At 39.0% G+C, this 21,796-nt stretch overlaps 2 protein-coding genes across 7 annotated transcripts in view; both read left to right on the top strand.

Annotated features, from left to right (window-relative positions):
- The window catches only part of nlrc5 (NLR family, CARD domain containing 5), a 34,410-nt gene extending 25,883 nt beyond the window's left edge, over nt 1-8,527 (top strand). For 2 of the 3 annotated variants that reach the window (XM_067588803.1, XM_067588800.1), the window contains exons 38-56: nt 241-324; nt 601-687; nt 823-882; nt 1,080-1,127; nt 1,524-1,604; nt 1,711-1,794; nt 1,878-1,961; nt 2,650-2,724; nt 2,877-2,960; nt 3,112-3,195; nt 3,951-4,049; nt 4,171-4,254; nt 5,304-5,387; nt 5,686-5,769; nt 5,857-5,940; nt 6,045-6,122; nt 6,689-6,772; nt 7,124-7,207; nt 7,410-8,527. In XM_067588803.1, the coding sequence (XP_067444904.1) occupies nt 241-324; nt 601-687; nt 823-882; nt 1,080-1,127; nt 1,524-1,604; nt 1,711-1,794; nt 1,878-1,961; nt 2,650-2,724; nt 2,877-2,960; nt 3,112-3,195; nt 3,951-4,049; nt 4,171-4,254; nt 5,304-5,387; nt 5,686-5,769; nt 5,857-5,940; nt 6,045-6,122; nt 6,689-6,772; nt 7,124-7,207; nt 7,410-7,491 (1,534 nt within the window). In that variant the 3' untranslated portion in view covers nt 7,492-8,527. The remainder of the gene's footprint in view (nt 1-240; nt 325-600; nt 688-822; nt 883-1,079; nt 1,128-1,523; nt 1,605-1,710; nt 1,795-1,877; nt 1,962-2,649; nt 2,725-2,876; nt 2,961-3,111; nt 3,196-3,950; nt 4,050-4,170; nt 4,255-5,303; nt 5,388-5,685; nt 5,770-5,856; nt 5,941-6,044; nt 6,123-6,688; nt 6,773-7,123; nt 7,208-7,409) is intronic. The other variant, XM_067588801.1, reaches the window with a different exon arrangement.
- Nucleotides 8,528-11,635: 3,108 nt separating this feature from the next.
- Nucleotides 11,636-21,796, top strand: part of cpne2 (copine II) — a 47,443-nt gene continuing 37,282 nt past the window's right edge. For all 4 annotated transcript variants that reach the window (XM_067588799.1, XM_067588798.1, XM_067588797.1 and 1 more), the window contains exons 1-2: nt 11,636-11,850; nt 15,022-15,222. In XM_067588799.1, the coding sequence (XP_067444900.1) occupies nt 15,046-15,222 (177 nt within the window). In that variant the 5' untranslated portion in view covers nt 11,636-11,850; nt 15,022-15,045. The remainder of the gene's footprint in view (nt 11,851-15,021; nt 15,223-21,796) is intronic.

Genomic DNA, 21,796 nt, shown 5'->3' with positions numbered 1-21,796 from the left:
ACTTATTTCAGAAGCTTGTGTCCGTATCTCACAGCCTTCTGTGAGCTGTATTTATTAGTTCTTAAGAGCTGCCGTTTCAAACAAGCTTTACAACTGATAAAGCTTAAAGAAATTCATCAGAAAGGCGTCTACTGATTAAAGGCCTGACTCGTTATCGCTTTGACTTTCTCTTTCAGTGTTTATTTTTCTTTTCCATGCTATCCCCCTGATACTTAATGATCATCTGTGATTGGTCCACAGGTTCAAGAACAATTTTCTGCAGTCAGAGGGGATCGAACATTTTGTCAAACTGTTGAACAGCAGTCTGAGAGGATGCATTGTGAGGTGAGAAGGAGTACAGCAGAAATAGTTTGTGCTGTTTGCTCTTAAAGGGAAGTTTTAAATGAAATTCCACATTTGGGAATGTAGCCGTTTTAGCATTTGGAGTCACAACCTGGTAGTCTTGACGTTGACATTTGTCTTTGTTTGTTTTAGCTTTGGTCTTCTTTTTTTTAGCTTTTCTTTTTTTTATATACATATTTGTCATGACTGAACCTTCTCCCATGTTTCTGTCCAAATAACTGAATTGTTTTATATATTTGTATATTAAATCATTGTCAGTTTTGAGGAGTATTGGATCAGATCTGTGAAAGCTGTTAGTTTGGTGTGTCGCTGTCTGGACCTTAACAGCAACATACATGCTATCAGGTGAGATATGAAAGCAAACACACATTCAGACTATACACTCTTGACGATATTCAAACTTACTGTAGAATGTCCCAAATCGAGTTTACAGTATGTGTGTTGTCATGAGTAACACCCCTAAACACATTTACTTTGCAGGGTGCACCACACCACACTACACCTGTCTTTGATGAAGTCCACTCAACTGACTTTAATCAGGTAATAAATGTCAATAAATTACATTTTGAATATCTGTAGTCTCTTTTAATTCAGCAGCTAGTTGAATTTTCTCTATTTAATATCAAACTTTAAAGGGTTCCAGGCTGTGTTGCATTCAAAGTATAAAAAAATACATGATAATAAAAAAGAAAAGAAAATAATGCATGATTTTGTGTCATCTGTCCTTGTGTTTTCAGCAGTGACTCTGCAGATCCAGCTCCATTAATGGCCACAGAGAAAATAGGGTACTTCTAATTTAATTTAAATGTGCTGCATAAAGTATCCTTTTTTTTTTTAAATGCAACATTGTGGTCTTGAGAAAAACAAATGCTACATGTTAGACTGTTAAAATGATTGTACATTGTAACAGAAAACAAGATGTTGTTTCAGTGAATGAATTCATTTAAAGGACTCTGGAGACCAATGAGTTTTTTAGAAATAGAAAAAGAGCAGCACAGTAGCTGATAACAGTAGGATAAAAAGATACCAGTACATACAGTATGTTGCTGGCAGTTGTACATGTCTTTCTTGGAGCAGGTGTTAACCTCTCCTCTCCTCTCCTCTCCTCTCCTCTCCTCTCCTCTCCTCTCCTCTTCTCTCCTCTCCTCTCCTCTCCTCTCCTCTCCTCTTCTCTCCTCCAGTCTTGTGGACTGTGTAGAGGGGTTCCAGATTGCGGCTATGAGCAGCATCATCCAGAGGTGTCCTTTACTGACAGAGCTGGAGTTAGTACTCTATTTTCTGTTTTAATATAATAAGCAGGAGGCAGTAAATACACACTGCCGCTGTAGGACATATTTTTGAATTATGTTTTTTTCTCATTATTCACAGTTTTTCCCAAAACAGCCTGGGTATAGAGGGAGCTGAGTTCCTCTGTTCTCTTCTTCCCTCGCTACCAAATCTCACTTCTCTCAGGTTCGACTTTTTTTTCCCCATTTGACACTTTTACCAATGACTGTTTTAAAGTTCTAGCATGACAAGCATCCACTCTTTTACAGCATTGGCTCCAAAGAAACTTGTGGGACTGTGGTTGAGAAGCTCTCAGAGGCCTTACTGCAGTCTACAGCCATTCAGAGCTTAAAGTGAGCATCACACACACTCACACATATTCCTTCTCTAGAGCATTTTCTTTTCATTTTCTGTCATTGTCTTTATTCTGAATGTGAATAAAGACACTGAATGATTTACTGGCGCTCCTCATCTCTTATTATTGTCATGTTGCAGAGTGGACCATATTTAGGTGGGGGGGGCCTGGTTAGATCAGAGCATTCACAACTAAACAGCCAGCCAGGCAGTGTGAAAATATGTTCATAAAGATGTTCTCAGACATACAGTATATGTGAACAAACCAATCTGCAGCATAGAAGTAGTTTCTCAAACCATCTGGCAGACAATACAGATTTAGCAGCCAGGATTAATGCTCTTTTCTAAATACACAGAGCAACGTTTGTACAAGGGAAAGTACAGAGATATCTATATCTATTCCATCTTTTCTTATCAAGCTTTTTGATTTCTCTTTTATTGTGGCCACCATCAAAGATTTGTATAGGAGGAATTGCTGTTCATGTTTAGATGACAATAATATAACTGGGCTCCTTTTTAGATCTTGACATATAATGTATGAAAATGACCTGGTTGCTGCCTGGCAGGCACAACCTTTCCTCTCCACAGGTCATGACAATTTAAATATGACTGTTTGTGTTCATTCCCTTCCAAAATAATCAGTGTTTTATGTATTAGTAAAGAAATCTTTTTGTCTCTCTCTCCCAGTCTATCAGGTCATGTGATTAATGACCCAGCAGCTCAGATTATAACCAGAATGTTGCCCCGTCTACGATCAGTCAAGTAAGCGTTCAACATTTAGTAATGTGTAGTGTATCTCTTGAAATGTAGTGACGGAAGTTCTTATCATGTGGAAGAACTAGTGATAATGTTTTATCTGTCCCATACAATATATGAATATTAGAAAAAGTTACCATTTGACTTGTCTTTTCTAGTCTGTCCCATTGTACATGGTCAGCATCTGGAGGGCTGCAGCTTGTCAAAGCGCTGGGACAGTGTGTCAGTCTGGAAGAGCTTTGGTAAAACATGCACAAACACACACACACACATACAAACGTACATATACATATAAATAAATGTGTACAGAAATGTTTGAATACAGAGACTTTTCTAATGTCTAATGTCTTTGTGTGTTTGTGTGTGTGTTGGTGTTTGTGTGCGTACCCCAAGTCTGGACTCTGTGTGCCTGGATGAAGACAGCAGGATGTGTCTGGCCCAAACACTGAGGAAAACACACTCGATGCGTAGTCTCAAGTGAGAGTCACCCTCTGATCGACAGTCGCAGCCTCATTAAAGCATGATGCACCAAACCTCCGTTTAAAAGTCACTGCCTTAAGTTATTACAGTAGTAATAAAGATGTCCCTCTGAGATGTGAGAAGTGACATGTGGTCTGTTTATAGCTACTCACCACATAGTAATGAAGAAATATTTAATATATGTGGGGAAGCCTGCAAACTATTTTGGCAGACATCTTGACTTTTATTGCTACAATCACAGTGACACACTTAAGCCATACATATCCTACGCAACTCTGACAATCTGGTCTATTTATGATGCCATGCATTTGCTTACACTTGCTGCTCACATTGCAACCCCTGCTGTTGCAGCTCAGCATACCAGCATGTCATCAGCTCTACATGAACCACCCTGCCTGAGGGAAATTTATCATTCCCTGATCTCTCATAGTGCTAAGTTGTAAAGTGTTGCTCACCGATAAGCAGCAGGTTCAGAATGTAGAAGGCAACTGTTTATAGTGTATAAATATACATCATATTTACATGAATATAAATCTTCTGCTGACTGTCTGACATGAGTACTCCATTTAGCTCTTCCTTAACACCGCTCATCTTTTTTTCTCTGGCAGTCACCCACTGGGTCTCTACACCCGGTTTAGAACCAATCGTGCATTCAGTGTGACTACAACAATTTCTCTGAAGGTCTGATTGTTTGGTTAAACAGCAAATTTGTCCCTGTTTATGTGTATTGTGTGTGTGTGTGTGTGCGCCAGGCTAAATAAGATTGCCACAGCGACAGAACCACCAGAAACCAACAGTGTGCTGGATCTCCTAGCCGCTATGGAGGGACTCACACGAATAGAGGAGATAGAGTGAGTTTTGCAGACATCCTGCACATACAGTACACAAATGTGATTAACTTCCTTTCAGTCTGTCACAAATTAAAAATCATCATCAGTGATGTGGGATGTCTTCTTTGTCTCGTGGTTTCAGGTTGGAGGGATGGAGGATGGCTGATAGAGGAGCAGAGTGGTTGACCAGACTCCTTCCTGTCTGGACAGAGCTCAGAAAGATCAGGTATCCTGTCTGTCTCATCCCAATACCTACATTTTCAAGCTGTTAACTGTCTCACCACCAGTTTGTGTCCTCACTGCACTTCATTGACGGTTGGTACAATTATCATCCATGTTGTTATAAGCCTGCAGATATTTAATTTATTACTCTTGATGGCGAGACACGCTCCAGTTGTAGGAAGAGTCAGATTAAAATAGAATGGTCAAAACCAGCCAAGCTCCAAAAATGCTTAATCCTACACTTCCCATAATGCAACACAATAACATCTTTCATTAGAGCCTATCACAGGCTTTTGGCTGAAAATGCCTCAAGCCCAAACAGAGACAACCCTGATGACGTGATCAGGGTTATTTTTCCTCCAGAACCACAAACAAAATGATACAAGAACTGTTTTCAGGGGTTGAGTAGCTCTCCTCCTGATGAGGAAACTGAACTTCATGTGTGAAATCAGCGGAAGGAATGACCTTTTCCTTATCTGAGCGATTTAGCCATTCTGATAATCTTTGTAATGTTTCACTTAAGCTGTACCAAACGATCATAGACTTCCCCTCAAAGAGTCACTGACAGAGTCACTCACAACACACAGGCCATTTTGTGAGGCTATCAACGCCCTCTTTATGGTGACCAGCTGTTCCCACTTGGCAGCTGACTCTTCCTACTCAAGAGTGACTTGACCACTTTCGGCTCAGGAGTTTGGCCTTCATTAGGGGATGCTGTTGCTGTATTTATTATTCATTACATGTTGTATTATTGGTCTACATGAACATCTGTTATAGTTCCTCAAATTGCTTCATGGCTCCTATTATCATCACTATGTACATAATGTGACCATTTCTGAGTTTGGCGCCATCCAGTGGCAGTATCAAAAATGACTTTCAAAGATAATTTCACAGACGTTCAAATCTCATAAAATGAAACACATAGTGGCTTTAATGTTTTTAATGTGGCTTTAATTCAGATCTCATTTCACCCACCAAGGCTTTAAGAGAAGAACTTTTAAACTGCAGTATTGCTGATACATTTAATGTTGAGAGTTTGCGTGTTTTTTGCAGTCTATCGAAGAACCACATCAGTGATCAATCAGGAGACAAGCTGCTGGAGGCTTTGAGGAGCTGTAGTCACCTAGAGGAGCTCCAGTAAGGACATTTTTCACACGTGTGCTGCTTGTATGCAAGGCTACAGATAACATTTTGGTCCAATAAACACTCATCTTTTTAAAGTCCTGCTTTTTTATTACGACTTGTAAAAACTTTTCATCTTCAAAATTGGGTTCTGTACTTGGAAAAGTTTATTTTTCTAGATGATACTTTTAGATATATATTTTTTTAATTTGATTTAATGTATTTTGGTTAAACAGGAATACAAATGACACATCTTTTCTTTTGCATAGTTATGTGCCTTTAAGAATTAAAACTGTTTCTTTTCTCCTTTAAGTCTGTCTAGTAACAGTCTGGGTGATCTCACCGCTGCCAGGATGGCCCTTGTTCTGCCATCACTGACACACCTCACTGTGTTAGAGTAAGTCTCACACGCACATCATTTATTACATTTGTCAGAATTATCCTGAGCTTCGTGGTCTTTATGCACATGTGTGTCTTTTTCTAGTATTTCAGAAAACAGTATTACATGTGAAGGGTCAGTGAGTCTATCCAAAGCAATAATGTGCACAAAGAACCTCACCAAGATTTAGTAAGTATCTCTCATCAGCTTCTCCTGCTGCTTTGGGAATGCAACAATGAATGAATGTATTGACTGATCATTAGATTTATATTAAATATGTTTGTTTTTTTCAGTCTGACCTCTGTTAGCACACCGGAGCTATGTGCTGTAGTTGCCAATCTGGCCCACTGTCCCCTCATACAGGATGTGAGGTAAGTTTACAAATGAACATGAAATTAGTTGTCAATAAGTAATAATGAAAACAAATATTAGAAGCAATCAGAATCAGAGTCACACTCCTCTTGCACATATGGAAACAACATGACCAGTTGATTCTTTCAAGGCAGCAAAATATATCAGCATGATTTCATCAAGTATTTAACCTTTGCACCACTGACCACAAGCAAACTGTGTTGACTTCTCACTGAGCGTAGAAAGGATAATAATAATAAAAAGAAGCTATCATTTTAGCAACAGCAGTTTCAAACACTGCTTAAAAACGCTGCAATGCAAAAGTCCTGTGGCGTGTTCAGCCATTAGTCGGTTTAACCGTGTGCTCTTTAAGAGAGGTAGCTAACATTCAGCTCTGCCTGTAATCACTACAAAGTGTGATGCCATGTGACTCACCAAAGGCAGCTTTAAGCACGTCATCAGCCTACAGTATATGAGACATAAACATGATTGATTTAAAATGTGAGGTCTGTCAGCTGTTATCTAAATTCTAAGCGGGATTGTTTGCTTTGAAATACTGTACAACTCTCTCTCTCTGTGTCTCTAGTCTGGGATGGAATCATTGTAGTGATGAAGTGGCGCTGGAGTTGGCCAGAGTTCTGCCTCTTTGTCAGAAGATGACCAGAATAGAGTGAGTCACACACACACACACACACACACACACACACACACACACACTCACCAGTGTATATTCTCTTTTTTCCCACATTTATTAATTTAATTCTAGGAAGATTTCAGGTTTTGTTTTTAGTTATAAATTTTAGAAATTAGTTTATTATTTTTTTTAATGAATATAGCTTTACAATTTCTTTAATGTTGATTTGTTTTGTTTAGTTGTTTAGGAATTTAAGTTAAATTCTTTCCACTTTATTTAGGTTTTGCCTTTACTGCAGTCAATAAAATGTGTTCATGTAGGTTTAGATGTAGATAGTATGGTATGCTATGGTATGGTATGGTATGGTATATGTGTATTTCTTTGCAGTCTGGAGTCCAACAGTTTGAGTGTTGTTGGAGTAGAGGCCCTGGTTCGAGCCTTGCAGTATTGTCCTGCTCTGCAGCTCATCAGGTAAACTTGCTCAGGCAAGGTTTGGCTTAAAGGGGCACCTGTAGATTTTGCTTTTGAATAGATTTGTTGTGTGACATTGCTTTTTTGACAACAATTTATAAGTCTCGTTAATGCCTGTTACATATTTCATTGACTGCTGCATACTTGAATTTTTGAAATATATCTATATCTCTAACATTGAGAATATGACTGTGCTTTTCAGGCTGTGGAGAAACAAAGTCTCTTCCATTGACGCCCAGAAGTTCAGTCTGAGGGACAGCAGGCTGAATTTCTCATCCACCTAATGTGATTTGTATTGTTGGACTACTGATGGCTCTCTGTTCATCAGTGACAGCAGAGGTGAATTACTGCTTAAGTACAGCGTTGCCTCTGCCACACATGAGGTTAAACTTTTTTCTTTGCAGAATGAAAGTATGAACAATGATCATTCAGCAAATAATTAAGATTTTTGTGGAAAATTTAACATCAATTATGTATCGGATGACTGAAGCAGCTGGTGTCTCTAATTGCATGAATGGTGAAAAGACCACTATGAATGTCAAGAGCTGCTCTCGGAAACAATGAAGGTACAGATGTGGGAAATGTGTAGAAGGATGTAGAAAGAAAACATCTTATTCTGACAATATTTAAATGTATGACTATGCACTTAAAGGCCTCCAGTTTCACCATGGCCTGTGAAAAAAGAACTACTACAGACTCTGATATAGAGTTACTTTGCACTGTGATGTGTTTACAATTATTAGAGGCCACATTGGTGAAAACACAATAAATCATAAGTTCACAGTGAAGGAAGAGTTCAGAGGGAGGATACCTCTCTCTATTATCTGCTCTTATGGTCATTTTAGGTTGTGGTCTCTATCCAATTTGCGTATTTATTTCTGCTGTTATTGTAAAACGGAATTATAAGTTTTGTTTTTAAGTTATTTATTTTTTAATTCAAACTGAGTCTCATTTATACATGAGTAACTAGAGATAATATTTGACATTGAATGAAAGTGTCTCATCACTGGTATTTCTTTAGTTTCTAACTGTGCTGATAATGCACCTTATTTCCTTTTCTGTTCTTTTGTGTTTAGTTGTCCAGTTTTTCTGATTCATTCAGTTTCATTACAATCTCTACAGGACTTGGAATATTAACTAGCCTAGACTGAGATGTCCTCAGCTTTGGTCTGTTTTTTTTTTTTTTTTCTTTTTTAAGATTTATACTCAGGTTGATGTTTGAGTTCTCACATGACAACTTACCTGTGTCATTTACATTCATTCTTTCTGACTTGCACTGAAATGTCAATGAAATATTAAAGAAGGCTTCCTTGACTACCTTTTGGTGTTTATTTATACCTATATACACAGTCACAGTTGATCTCTCTTTCTTTCTTTTGTCACTCGACTTGGTTTTAATTTGTGGTATTCCTGTTATCATAAATATAAAAGTTTCACTTAAATATGTTAACAACATTGGTATATTTGAATATCACACTTGTAATTCAGTTATTCTTTTAACAGGCTTTTCTGTTAGTAAAGTCACACACAGTCTGCATGTATGGCTCAAAATCTATTGAAACTGTTTAATGCACAGTGTTTAACAGAGATGCATCATGCCCACCAACCAAAGTGAACAATTACATTCCCTTGGTTGTATTGCACATCATATTTACACAAAAAATTGTTCATTTTTAAAAGTTAAATATTAGGTTGTTTATTTAGTGAAGGTGACATCAATATAACTTAGTTTCTAGAGTAGATAATACAACTTCACTTCAGATATGGAAGTTTCACTTCCATCTCTTGTTTCACTGGCCAGGGGTGGATCTTCAGGGACCCACAACTTCTCATCTCCTAATGCTGTCTGTAAAATAATGTCACCTCTGTGCTCCTAAGCTGTGCAAGGCACAAAAACAGAGATAAAATCCATATTTGATTACGTAGTTGCTGAAACATCATAGATAAGCTTGTGATCCTATGTATGTTTTTTGGATTTCCACCACAGTCTGAGCTATAAAGTAAACACCTTCACAGCATCAGCAAGGCAGAGGTGCCCTGCAATCACAAAGGGCCCCGTCTTAGATGCACATTGCTGTATGAGTGTATTCAAAGAGGTGCCCATACTTGTACACAGACAGGTGCGGAGACACCTGTGGGTCGTGGTTGTATTTTAGATGGTTATTCTATAATAAAATAGAAAGGCTTTAGTCAGGGAAAAGTGTTTTCATAACTAACATCCAGCCTGTCAGACTTTGAATATTTTAGCCATGATGGGATTAGTTAGTCTAAATATCCACCACTGATTCTGACTAATGTCATCAGGAGCAGCTGAAGTGGCAGCTGTGTCTGTCAGTCATGAGGTTTGGCTGAACACAGTCAGGACTGCCGTTCATTTATGTTCATCTGGCTCTCTCTAGTGGTGGAGGCTGGTGGTGCAAATGTGATGCTGTGTGCAGTTTTCCTGTGTTGAGGATTCACATAGTCACGTTTCACAAGACAAAAAACCCACTAATAATCACAGATGTTTCATGATTGATCATTGGGCCCTGTTATACTTATATTAGTAATAATGACAGTTATATAATCAATAATGTATAAAGAAACTGGATTAAATAAATACAAAACTATGGAACTGAGCTTAACTGCACAGAGGATCCAACAAGACTGAACTGAAAACCACGGCTTGAATACACACTGAACTAATGAAACAACAAGAAACAGGTGGCAAGACGCAAGGGCAGGCTGGGAGCTGATTGGCTGGAGACGACACAGGGAGCAGAGCTAACAAGACTGATGCAGTGCAGATGTGGAGGGAAAAGCAAGCAGAGGAAAACAAGAAAAAACGCAAAAGGCAATAGCTGCTCTGAGCTGAAGACAAATCAAAAACAGAACTTAATCCAGGAGTTAAATAGGAGTCTGCAATATAATCATGCACAATCCTCTTAATGTATAAACCGTCACAAATCAAACTGTCTCAGAATTACATAAATATAACTTAAAGTGCACAAGTCACACTGAACAAACAGCAAATAAACTTCAACATTACATAACCAACCTAGAAGCCTTTACCATAAACACTAGAAACATAAATTGCTTTTGACATAAACATGAACCAAGTGGCCTAATGCTGAATTTAACAACATAAAGAAAGACAACTGTTGCTCTGAGTTTCAGTTCACTTTTACACTTAGCTTCTGTGAGAGTCAATGTAGCAAGCAACAGTATCTCAAGTGGTCCTTGAATATAATCTGCAACCTCTTATCTGTCCTTCTTCCCACTCAGTCCAGTCATTAACTGGCAGGAAAGCCTGAGGGCATCTGGTGGACTGCTGGAGAGACAGAAAGCCAGACTGAGACAGAACCATAACAGTTTGTTGTGAGTGATATGTCTGCAATTTGTTGGGAAAAAACAAACAAACTTGGGTGGTGATACCTGTATTAACCACAAGAGAGTGCCACAAGAACAATACATTTTTCATATTAGATTTTAGAATACAATATAATATTACTAAGTCTGAACCAACTGGGAAAAACAAGTAACTGCCCAGGGGCCCCAGACCCCCAGGGCTCCCTAAATGCCTCAGGTTCACTCTGTCATAATTGATTTGTGATCAGTTATGACAGAGTCTGATTAATTAACTTTGTTTGTGAATATGCACTTCTGAAACACAATATCAACTGACATGATAAGGGCCTTAAAGTGGGTCCTTTTTTACCTTATTGTGTGGCCCTGTCTTGTAGAGGGGCCCCGTGTCAAAATCAAGTTCTAAAAGCTTCACTATTTCAGCTTGATATTATTTTATGTTTTGCTTACAAAGTGCACATATTGCTAAATAATTTGTGTTTAATCAAATTACAGCAAACCTGAAGCTAAGTAGCAATCCAGGAGTACTGCACACAAAGAACTTACAGAGATTAGGAGGAACACATATTACATATGAATATTACAGAAAATTCATGTGACTGTAACTTTGAATACACTGATGAAAAGCCCCATAAGGTACTGCAGTCGCACAAACTATGTGTATATGACTGTTAAGTGAAAACCAATGGCTGGTCATACTTTTTATAACAGTGCTTCTCCAACTTTTTCACATCAAGGACTGACACAAATTAGACCACGGACCCCCATCTGATAAGAAAGTGTATGAAACCCATGACCAAAATAGTCATACATTCTGTATGTTACTTATGGATGGAATTATAGTGAAAATAAATTATTCCCCTTTTTTTCTTGGGACCCCCTGGAACCCTCTCAAAGACCCTGAGGGTCCCCGTACCCCACTTTGAGAAACACTGGTTTATAACGTAAAACACTTCGGACGGAAGTGCTTTGTATGCGCTTGACAGTGATGCTATTATTGTGATGGTGCAGTCGCTGTACTTCCGGTTTGAAGCTGGTTAATTCCCGCCAGCTTGACGCAGCTGCGTCCATCAGTGGCGCTGCTGGGCAGAGAGGAGACGGTTCACCTACCAGGATGATTTACAGCCGCTCACTGCTGCGCTGTACAGGACACTCAGGATAAAAATGGCAACAACTTCAGTTTTCACTCTTTTGTAGAAAAAGCGGCTTCTGGAGGATTTTTTTGTCCTCACTGTGCGCAGTAATTAAAGAAATTGCCAACTAAAAGGCGGCGAAGAAGTTGGACGTCATTGACTGAGGTGAGTGTAGCATCAGTTTTCACATTTAGTCCCGCTTTGAATCATTTGTAGAGATTTTAACAGTTGGCTGGTGTGTGTTGTGTGTGTTGCTGTCAGAGTCACACTGAGAGGCGGCAAAGACGCGCTCAGTTCTCAAAATGACAAAAAGGTAAAAATGTGCAGTTAGAGAGCTTAAAACACTGAGGGAAAGGAAAGATGGAACATTCTGCTCAACACCTTGCTTACAGGTTAATAACAAAGGAAACACGCTCAGGTGCGTTTGTGTATCACGAATAAGAGTCAGCTGTTTTGATCATGTACAATTTAAGTTGTCAAATCTCCAAATGGTTAATGTTTACAGTCTGTACTCCATTTCTATTGGCCTTTGTGATCACGAATATGGCAGACAGGACTTGTAATTAGACTTAATGACTGTGTGCGGAGCTCACCCTGCAATTAACAAGTATGAGACAACCTCCTGTCAGTCACACTTCACCTGCTCTCTGTGTGTCAGGTGTTCCTGCTCTGGCCTTGCAGAGAGGTGATCAGGTCAGGTGTGAAGGGCTTCAGCACGGCTAATACAACTACAAGCTCACCTGTAATGCACTCACACATGCAGTGTAATGCTGCTCCACTCTGACACACAGAATTCAAGTGGTCAGTTCATAATGACATAAGGGAGAGGTTGTTGGTTGTGTACAGCTGCAGCCAGTTGTTTCCAGCAGGTTATAGCACCAGCAGCTATAAGATTTCCATTGGAGGACATTAAAATGATGCGTCTCCTGCCTGCAGCTTTGAAAGTTTGGTAAAACTAAAACAACAAAATAATGGAGCACAATCCACTCTGGCTGTTGAAATACTGGTTTTCTCTCCAGATACCAGAATATCCAAATTTCTAGCATCTCCTGCTTTAACAGCTGCCATAGTGCATTGTAAAATAACATATACATTGTGTTTGTAGTGTCTGTTATTGTTAGGTACTGAGAGACATTTCGTGTTATATAAAGACAAATTCCTGCAGGACAGTGTAACCTTTTTAAATGTCATTTTTTATCCTCTTAATTTTATTTTTAGGATTGCTTATCGTGTCTTGCTTTAAGCGTTCCTCATCCAAACCATGTGAGGGATGCTGAGAGAGCAGCAGGTGTCTGCTGGAGGCTGAGTTTATCTCTCTGTCTGTTCAGGACTCTGCTGAGAGCAGTCCCTTGATTGACCCGCATTGTTGATATAATCAGTAAATACAGGAGCAAAGCCACTGAGCGAATGAATGCATGAACAATGAATGAATTAGATGAAGTCATTCAGCGAGTCAAAACATCATCACCTATGAATGACTGAGTAAATGAATGAAAATATTGCGCTGGTATTTTCAGTACATTACCACTACCAGTGTGACATCACAGGAGCAGAACGGGAGGAGCACGCTGGTTATGACACATTAGTCTCTTAGCAACAGACAGCATCCTTTTAGCATGCCGCTCTGAGAGCAAAACCACCTTTATGGACACGAGGTGCTGTGCTGTTTGTCTGTCCTTAGAGCCGAGGAAAATGTTTCAGATATGATATTTATCATGTTTCATGTTAACATGGTCATAGTTTTTATTACACTCAAAAAGTGCTTCAAAATACATGTACGTCTTTTCCACTCCATGCCTCAGGGTTCTCCATTTTGGAGGTTCTGTGATGGCTTTGATCTGGGCTCAGGGCACTACCTGTGTGTGTGTGTGTGTGTGTGTGTGTGGTCAGGGTTTCCAGAGGGCAGCCATGACCTACACCAGGGTCATCCTGCATGAAACAGTCCTCATATTGTACATGTGTGTTTACATCTGTTTAACTCAGTGTGTATTGTCAGACAAACAGTATAATTAGTTTAATTAAACTGGAGTCTTAAGGGCTGTAAAACCACAGGTGGCATATTGTAATTTTTTGATTATATGGTAAGTACTTACTTGTCTATTTTTTCATTTGTTCATGTTTTTAGTATGCATATATTATAAATCTGAAGTTGAACTTCTGATTTCAGCAGGTAAATGCACCGTTGGCCTTGTAACAAATATGGAGACTGAGTGTGTTTCTCACATCTTATTTCCTTTCTGCAGTGGTGTTTCCAGTAATTTATGATTTTGTGAGCCGTCACACACACTGTAACACACACTTGCTCCTGTAAAGTGTTAGAGTTACGTAAGACTCCTAACGAGAAGCTACGTTACCCTGGACACCAGGCGTGAGCATGTAGAGTGTGTAACAACCTGCAGTTCATTTCATATAGACTGTGTCGGTTGAACCTTTATTTTCAACTATTAGTAGAGCAATGAATTTGTTTTACATTATTATTGTTAGACCAGCTGTTGGCAGAGACTTGAACAGTCATTAAGATCCCTGCCTATCATAGTTTCACAAAATGTTGATATTTTTGTTGAATTTATGATTTAATTGTTCAATAATGTATTTTGAAATGATTTCCTAATATGAAATGTGTCAGTATTGTTCCCCAAAATCTAAAAGTAATAACCACAAGGAGCAGATAAAGGAGCGTATGTTATTTTTTACAAGAAATAGGCTATATAGTCAGAGGTCTTCACTGAGCAACTGAATAAATATGAAAGCATGAAATACAGACAACATTCTAAAGATAATCAATAGGGAATATTAAGTACATGTGGATAAGCCTACACACACATATATTAATAACAAGTAGAAGTATCTTTCAGTATTATTCCCCATCACTGAATATGTGTGGTGGCTCATCTTGCTGTGAGTAGAAGAGTTCATTGTTCATCCAGTCATCTCTGCAAACATTTTGGTCTGCAGCCTTTTAAAAGCCCAAACTAGTTGAAGATTAGTAGAAACATCAGCTCATGCATGCTGGTGAAAATGGAGATATTAGTAATAAACTCTTTTAATATTTGATTTCATGTAAGACTGCAACTAACAATTGTTTTTTTTACATTTATTGATTGATCTGAAGTGAGGTAATTCATTGTTTAGTCTACAAAATGTCCAAAAATAGTCATAAATATTCAAGATGACGTCTACAAATGTCTTGTCTGACCAACTGAAACTGCCACCAACATTTCTACGTGTACTGTTGTAAGATAGCCGTGGTCAGCCAAGAAACAGCCAATGTGGGACCGTGTGTGGGTGTGTATGAAATCCTATTCTCTCATTTCTTCCTTTTTTTCTCTCCTTCAGGGTGAGTAGTTGCGACCTCAGATAATGGCCTACACCCTCAGCTCGGCCACTGAGGGCCAGACGCGCAGTGTCGGACCTCAGCACTGCATCACACGGGTGGAGCTGTCGGTCACCGCGGCCAGCCTGCTGGACCGAGATGTAGCCTCCAAGTCGGACCCGTTCTGTGTTCTCTTCCATGAAGTGGATGGAAACTGGGTGGAGGTAAGGACGGAGGGATGATGGGCACAGGAGGAAGAAGATAGATGGAGATAGAGAGAGAGAGGGTGAGGAGGGGACAGTAGAGAAAGAGACAGGGGTGAAGAAGACGCAGGTTTCCATGAAGCAGGTGGAACATGGAGAGAAATCAATGGAGGATGAAAATGGCAGATTGAGGAGAAAACGCTGAACAGAGAGATCATAAATTAGTGTCTGGATCACAAGGAGTCAAACCCATTTCTGGTGTTTCTCCATGCTGTGTATTGTAACTCCAGGGAGGCGGACAGAAGAGGATAAAAGGGAAGAGGCAATAAAAAGAAAATTGTGGGGAGGATGAAGATTTGACTGTTAGAAAAGCTCTCAAGGTTACGTCCACCATGCTGACTCTTCCAGCAAAGCAAATGGACCACAGGATTTAGTTTGTAAATGTCTCTGTTCTTCATGTCTTTGCACACATTATATGCTGTGAACCAGATCCAAACTCATGATGTCTTGACCACCTGGCATGAGCCCTGCATGCTGAGCCTAGTACGATGCTGCAAGATTTGTGTGCACTGCTCCAACGTTAGTCTGATATAGTAAAGCTTGTTAAAGGCGCTATTAGGGTTCCAAAGTTAATAATATACGGTTCACAAGTAAGCTTACTGTTTACTGCCGACGTTGAAATATCAGGCACTTCCACTACGTGTCATCACTGCAAACCTTTGATTGTGCAGCAGGAACTATGTGAGTAAAAGAAAAGCATAGATGTGTTGGAAAAGCAGAGAAAGTGGAAAAGATAAACCAACGGCTGAATATTTGAGCATCCTTTCAATTTAAACTATACAGTTGCCCAAATTCAGTGCAAAATGTGTCTTTAGGTCGCACAGTTTTTCCTTGATTGTTTATTTAATTTAGATGTAAAGTGTCGAATACTACACTATATGGATGGATATTTTCAGTTCCCATAAATAATTAATTTATATTACATGCGTTGTTATTACTTGTAATGTAAAAAATGTAATCACTAGTATTGTAGAGAGTAGTAAATCTTCCAGTTCATTAGGAATATAGACTAGAAAAGGTAAAAGAAAATTCTATAGTTATCTGTTTCTTGGGAAAAAAAAAAAAACTTTATTTGGCGTTCTGCGGCACAAGTACTGCGCATGACTTTCCACTCTTAAGTTAAACCACATTCCTCCTCTACCTGTTACTTCCTTTCACATGGTGTTAAATTCTGGTTGCTTTCGGTAGGTTGGATAGAACTGGAGATTTATTAAGAAACATTCTGCATTTTTGCATTGTGTGTGCATCAACATACACACAATATGACAGACCGAGACTGTGGTTCACTCCATGTTCATGTTCACTCAAGTGAATGGGAAGTGTGTCCAAACTTTTGACGGGTAATGTATATACAGTATATTGGATCTTTTCAGAAAAATCTGAGTTTCCTAGTCATAATCACAACTTTGACGTTGATGTGAACAATGTTTACAAGTGGGAAACTGGTAGTCATGGTAACTCCTGTATGACATGTGGCAATAGTTAATGCTTGTCGGTGTGAATGCATTTGTCGCTCTGTGTGTGATTGGAAAGGCTCCAGTCAGTGACGACCCTGCACAGGATGAGCCGGATCAGTATCATAATAGATAAAATAATAACCAACTGTAGATTTTATGCATCATGTTGGCATCAGTGAGCCAACACAGAATACAGTCCATATTCCAAATGATAAGTTGACTTCAGGCACATTGCACTTTGCCTTCTGTTTCCTGTTTGGATAGTCTTCTGCCTTGCTATGGTTCCATGCACAAAGAATTTGTATATGGTGTGTTTTCATACTGTAGAAAAAAGAAATGCATGAGCACTAAGTTGAAGATGCTCAAGAGGAACATGGTGATGAAGTTTTGGTGTGTGTGGGTTGTTGCTTCAAGGCTTTTTAGTAGCTTTTCAGAACAGCTGGTCAACAGGGCAAGCTAGCTTTTGTGTGTGTTCCTGTGTGTGTGTGCGTGTGTGTGTAGGCGAATGCCTCGGGTTGTAGCTAGCTGTCGGTCAGCAGGGCATGTGGCTCCAATGTTAAATTGCCACCGGTTACTATGGTAACAGGTAGGGAAACAAAAGCTTAGTGCTCCTGGAGTGAGGGAACGACGGAGGAGGCGAAATGAGGCCCAAACCTTTTCTCGGATATTATCCACAGCTCGCTGTTTCTCTCACACTCCAGCTTTCTCACTTTCTCTGATCTCCTCCTGTTATCTTTGTTTTCGCTTCCCTCCTTTCTCTGATTGTCTCTCTCATTCTCTGTCGCCATTCTCCCCCTCCGTGTCATTCCCTGTCTCACTTTCTGTCTATCTTCGTCTGTCTTGTGAGATACATTAGAGGTGTTAGAAGCAGCTGGGTCCATCAGGGGGAAAGAGCGAGATAGGGTAAGAGAGGGTAAGAGTGTGAGAGAGAGGAGGTGTGAGAAAGAGATGAGAAGAGCGGGGAGGGAAAGAGAAGGTGAGGGGAAAATTAGCAAAAGAAAGCGAAAGAGACGATGGAGAAGAGAATGACAGAGAGGTGGGAACCATGATAGAAAATCAGGATAGCAGCTAACACTGGTGTTAGAGAGGCTTTGAAGGACATGATGGGCCTATATAAATATGGATCTCAGCTATGCAAATGACGTGGCACCCAGTTAGCAGACTACTTGGGCTATTTTCTAAATCCTCTGATTTTTTTTTCTCTCTCCGAACTCCAAATCCTAATACTAATCTCAACACGTGTCATGGACACCGCCTGTAACACTGCGAGTGAGAGCTCACAGGCAGTGTGATGTTTCCCACATATAGCAGGGACGCTGAAATCAGCAGGGTTTAAAATGACATCTTTAGCAGTGTTCTACTGTAAAGTGCATCCTTACGTAGCCTTGAACCTCATTTGCTGAACATCTTGTTTTAGCTTTAACTCATATTTTGATACTGAACTCTGAACACTAATTTTAGTGACATTGCTCTCTTATTTATACACATTAAAATGGGGAGTCTAAGGAAAGTGATGAAGTACATTACCAGAACATAATGTTTGTCTCCTCTGTTTGGTAACTTAACAACCAATTTAAATTCACATAAACATGAACCTTTGGATTATTAAAGCTGCCCTAATAATTCATATACTAATATTATTATATTCATGGATTACATGACTCGTTCGTTGTGATGAATTCATAAGTATTTTTTGTGTATTTTTTTGTGATCAAGTTTTCAAATGTTTTGTGTCCTAAAACAAAGTGAGTCAAAAGCAAATCTTGTGGCCTGCTACAGTCGTAGTCACACCACTGATGCAACCTCCCCAATACATAATATCCACTTCCAATATTTGGTCACGACTAGGCCTGCAGCCCATGAACATTTTCATTACTGGTTAATCCGTGAATTATTTTGTCGATTAATCTTTTTGTCTATAAAATGTCAGAAAATAGTAAAGACGCCTGTTATAATTTCACACCGTCAAATGTTACATCTGTAGACGTCTTATTTTGTCCAACCAGCAGTCCAAAACCCAAAAGTATTCAATTCCCAAAATAAAGCATCAAATCATCACGTTTGAGAAACTAAAACCAGATAATTTTTTGGCATTTTGTTAAAAAGAAAATTACTAAAACGATTATTTGATTATCAAAATGGTTGACAATTAATTTTCTGATGATCAGTTTATCAACCAATCGTTGCAGCTCTAGTCACAACTTAAGCAGGAGAGAAGCAAGAACACAGATCAGTCCATGCAGACACATGGTCTACATGCAGTACATGCCAGATACAAGTGAAAGAAATACAAATAAATACAAAACAAAAATCTGAATTACAAAGCAAAATTCCTCTAACTGTGCAAGAGAGCAGTTATAAAACCTAATTACTACTTTTAGTTACCACTGAGTATTATCATCCGACTCTGCAGTTCCCCTCAGCTTACTGAACTATTAACTATGAACTGAACTATTTTGGTTGACTCTCATGGCTCTCGTCAGCGGTGTTTTCAGCAGCATAGAGAACTGTTATCAGTGAAAAGGCATTTGGTATTTTATACCAACCACAAATAAAATAAATAAAAATAATGCTTATGCTAACAAGTTGATAAGTTTTTTAAAAGTGATAATATGTCAATGTTGTGTTGGGCTGAAAAAATCAATTACAGATGTTGAAACTCTGTTACAGACTTTATTTTGCAATTACGTGTTTGTTTTGGAGGTGCAGGTTTGTTTGAATCCTTTTTAGCAGCAACTTCTCTGATGTCTGAGTTTTTGAAGCCTCTTGGGCTCGTCTCATTGATTCAACCTCTTAGCTTTTAGCTGTTTGGCTGTAGCGTCCCTGTGTTTTCTCTCCGTGTCTGCTGAACACCAGCAGACAGCATAAAACGCCCTCATTTTATTCATACTGGTCATTAACAATTTTTTAAATTGCCAAGTGCACACTCCGTTCCAAGGCACACAAACGTTTGCCAAACATAGTCAGAAAAGTCATTTTATGTACAGTAAAACAGTGTAAGTTAAGCTGCAGGACTGTAAAAACCACATCCATACCAGTCCATATTTGTTAACTTTAAACACTTTCAGATAGTATCAGCTCCACGAATGGGCAAACAACTTTTCAATAAACACCAGCCAACAACATATGTTCCACAAATTCTTATAAACTCTGGAAAAGCATGGCAGAACTCAGGCCAAGCAGTAAGATGAACAAATTGTGGGATGTTATTGAGGCATATGTGATATTTAATTTTCATGTTTGACTACAGTCACAAGACATTCTGGTTATCATTGCCCTGTAAGAAGCTATCATGGCATCCAGCTGTTCATATTGTTATTATTGCCCCATTAGTAGCTCAGAGAAAACTGCCTGTTTCAGTTGCCTGTTTTATTGGTTTGTATTTCGTGTATCTGTTAGTAAAGATGGACTGATAAAAACAAATAGGGCAGAAAGGAGATGAAGTACCACAAGGATGTGATTCATTTCCATCATCTGGTGAGACTGCTGGGTTCAGTCCCAGCACCAGAGGAAAGTAACTTGCCAGGCATTTGGTTTTTATGGGTGGGCCCGCACCCAGTCTTAAGACTTTTAAGAGGACACCTACATGTTCTGTTTGTGTTTTCAACAGCTGCCGTCACTACAACAACCATGACACATTCCCCTGAAAGACACCAGATAACCATACAGAACCTGTTTCGGTCTAACCAGTTAACCAGTGACCTTGTTAACTGGCAACTTTCAGCTGAATGCGTCATGGTTGCTCGTACATAACATAAAAAAACCTAAATCTTAACCCTTCTTCCAAAATCTAGGGCAATGTGTTTTAAGTATTTTTAATGTTTTTCTTACGTGTAGAGCACGTTGAGTTACAACTACTGCATGAAAAGTGCTATACAAATAAATAAACGTACATAAAACACTGCAATGTCTGGTGGTAACCAGGCAACGTACAATTAAAAGCCCTCTAGCATTTCATACATGTTCCAGCCATATACTGGGTTTTGATTAGCCGACTGTATGCACTGATACCGATATCAGATATCATTCCAACATTGACTCAAATAGCTGGATCGGGTATTGGTGACAATGGATCAATCTGGTATCGGATACCATTATTTTAATAAATAACAATTCAGTACATTTATATCTATGTATTTATTTATGTTTTGTTTTACAATGTTAGGAAAGCAATGTTTAAGTGAAGCCTGATTTTGCTTTACACATAAAAGAATGATCCCAGTCTCTTCTACACAGTGAGGTGCTCACTGTCGGCTGATACCAAAACCCAGGTGTCCATATCAGTATTGGGACTGAAAAGTTGGATCAGCACATCCCTAGTTTTGACCTAGTGTTGTTAAGCTACAAAATGCACTCATTTTCCTCTGCTCTCTTCCCATGCATCAGACCCATTAAAACCCTTTTCCCTCTGAGGTCTGCAGCCTCTCTTTTCTTGGTTCTATGAGAGATTTTGGATAAAAGCATTCATAATGGCATATAAAAGGTACATTATACTGAGGCACCCTGTGTCTTTACAGTTAATACACACTATACTCAAAATACACTGAACACAAATTACAACTGAGGCTGATGTGAATGTCAACAGTTTTGCAGGTATTTGGTTAAAAACCAAACTGTAAAACAAATTCAAATGTTTACTCGATAATGATATCAGATGAAAAGTCAGGGCATCTCCACCGATGTGGTGGACTGACCAGCCAACATTGGGTCATCAGAAAACAATATTCAGACGTATATCCATAGTAACACAAAGCTTGAAAACACTAGTCTGTACAACTGCAATAAATCTGGTCTGACAGTAGTTCAAATCAGCTCAGTTAAATTCAGCAACACTGAAACACTACATCACAACACACTATAGTAAAAGATGACACACAAACAATGTACTGTAAAGTACTTTGTTTAGTGTCTGTGAATGGGCAGAATGACAGATGTAATTCAGTCTTAGGGTGTTGACATTTCATGACAACCATCTCCTGTGTATTAGTCCAATAACCATTCAAAAAGGTATTTTATATTCACTCTAATTCAGGAGTGGTGACAGGCCAGACCTATACTGACCCAATCTAATGGTGGAT

The sequence above is a fragment of the Thunnus thynnus genome, chromosome 5 (assembly GCF_963924715.1).
Source record: "Thunnus thynnus chromosome 5, fThuThy2.1, whole genome shotgun sequence".
NCBI lineage: Eukaryota > Metazoa > Chordata > Actinopteri > Scombriformes > Scombridae > Thunnus > Thunnus thynnus.
This window is presented reverse-complemented; position numbering and strand designations above follow the sequence as displayed.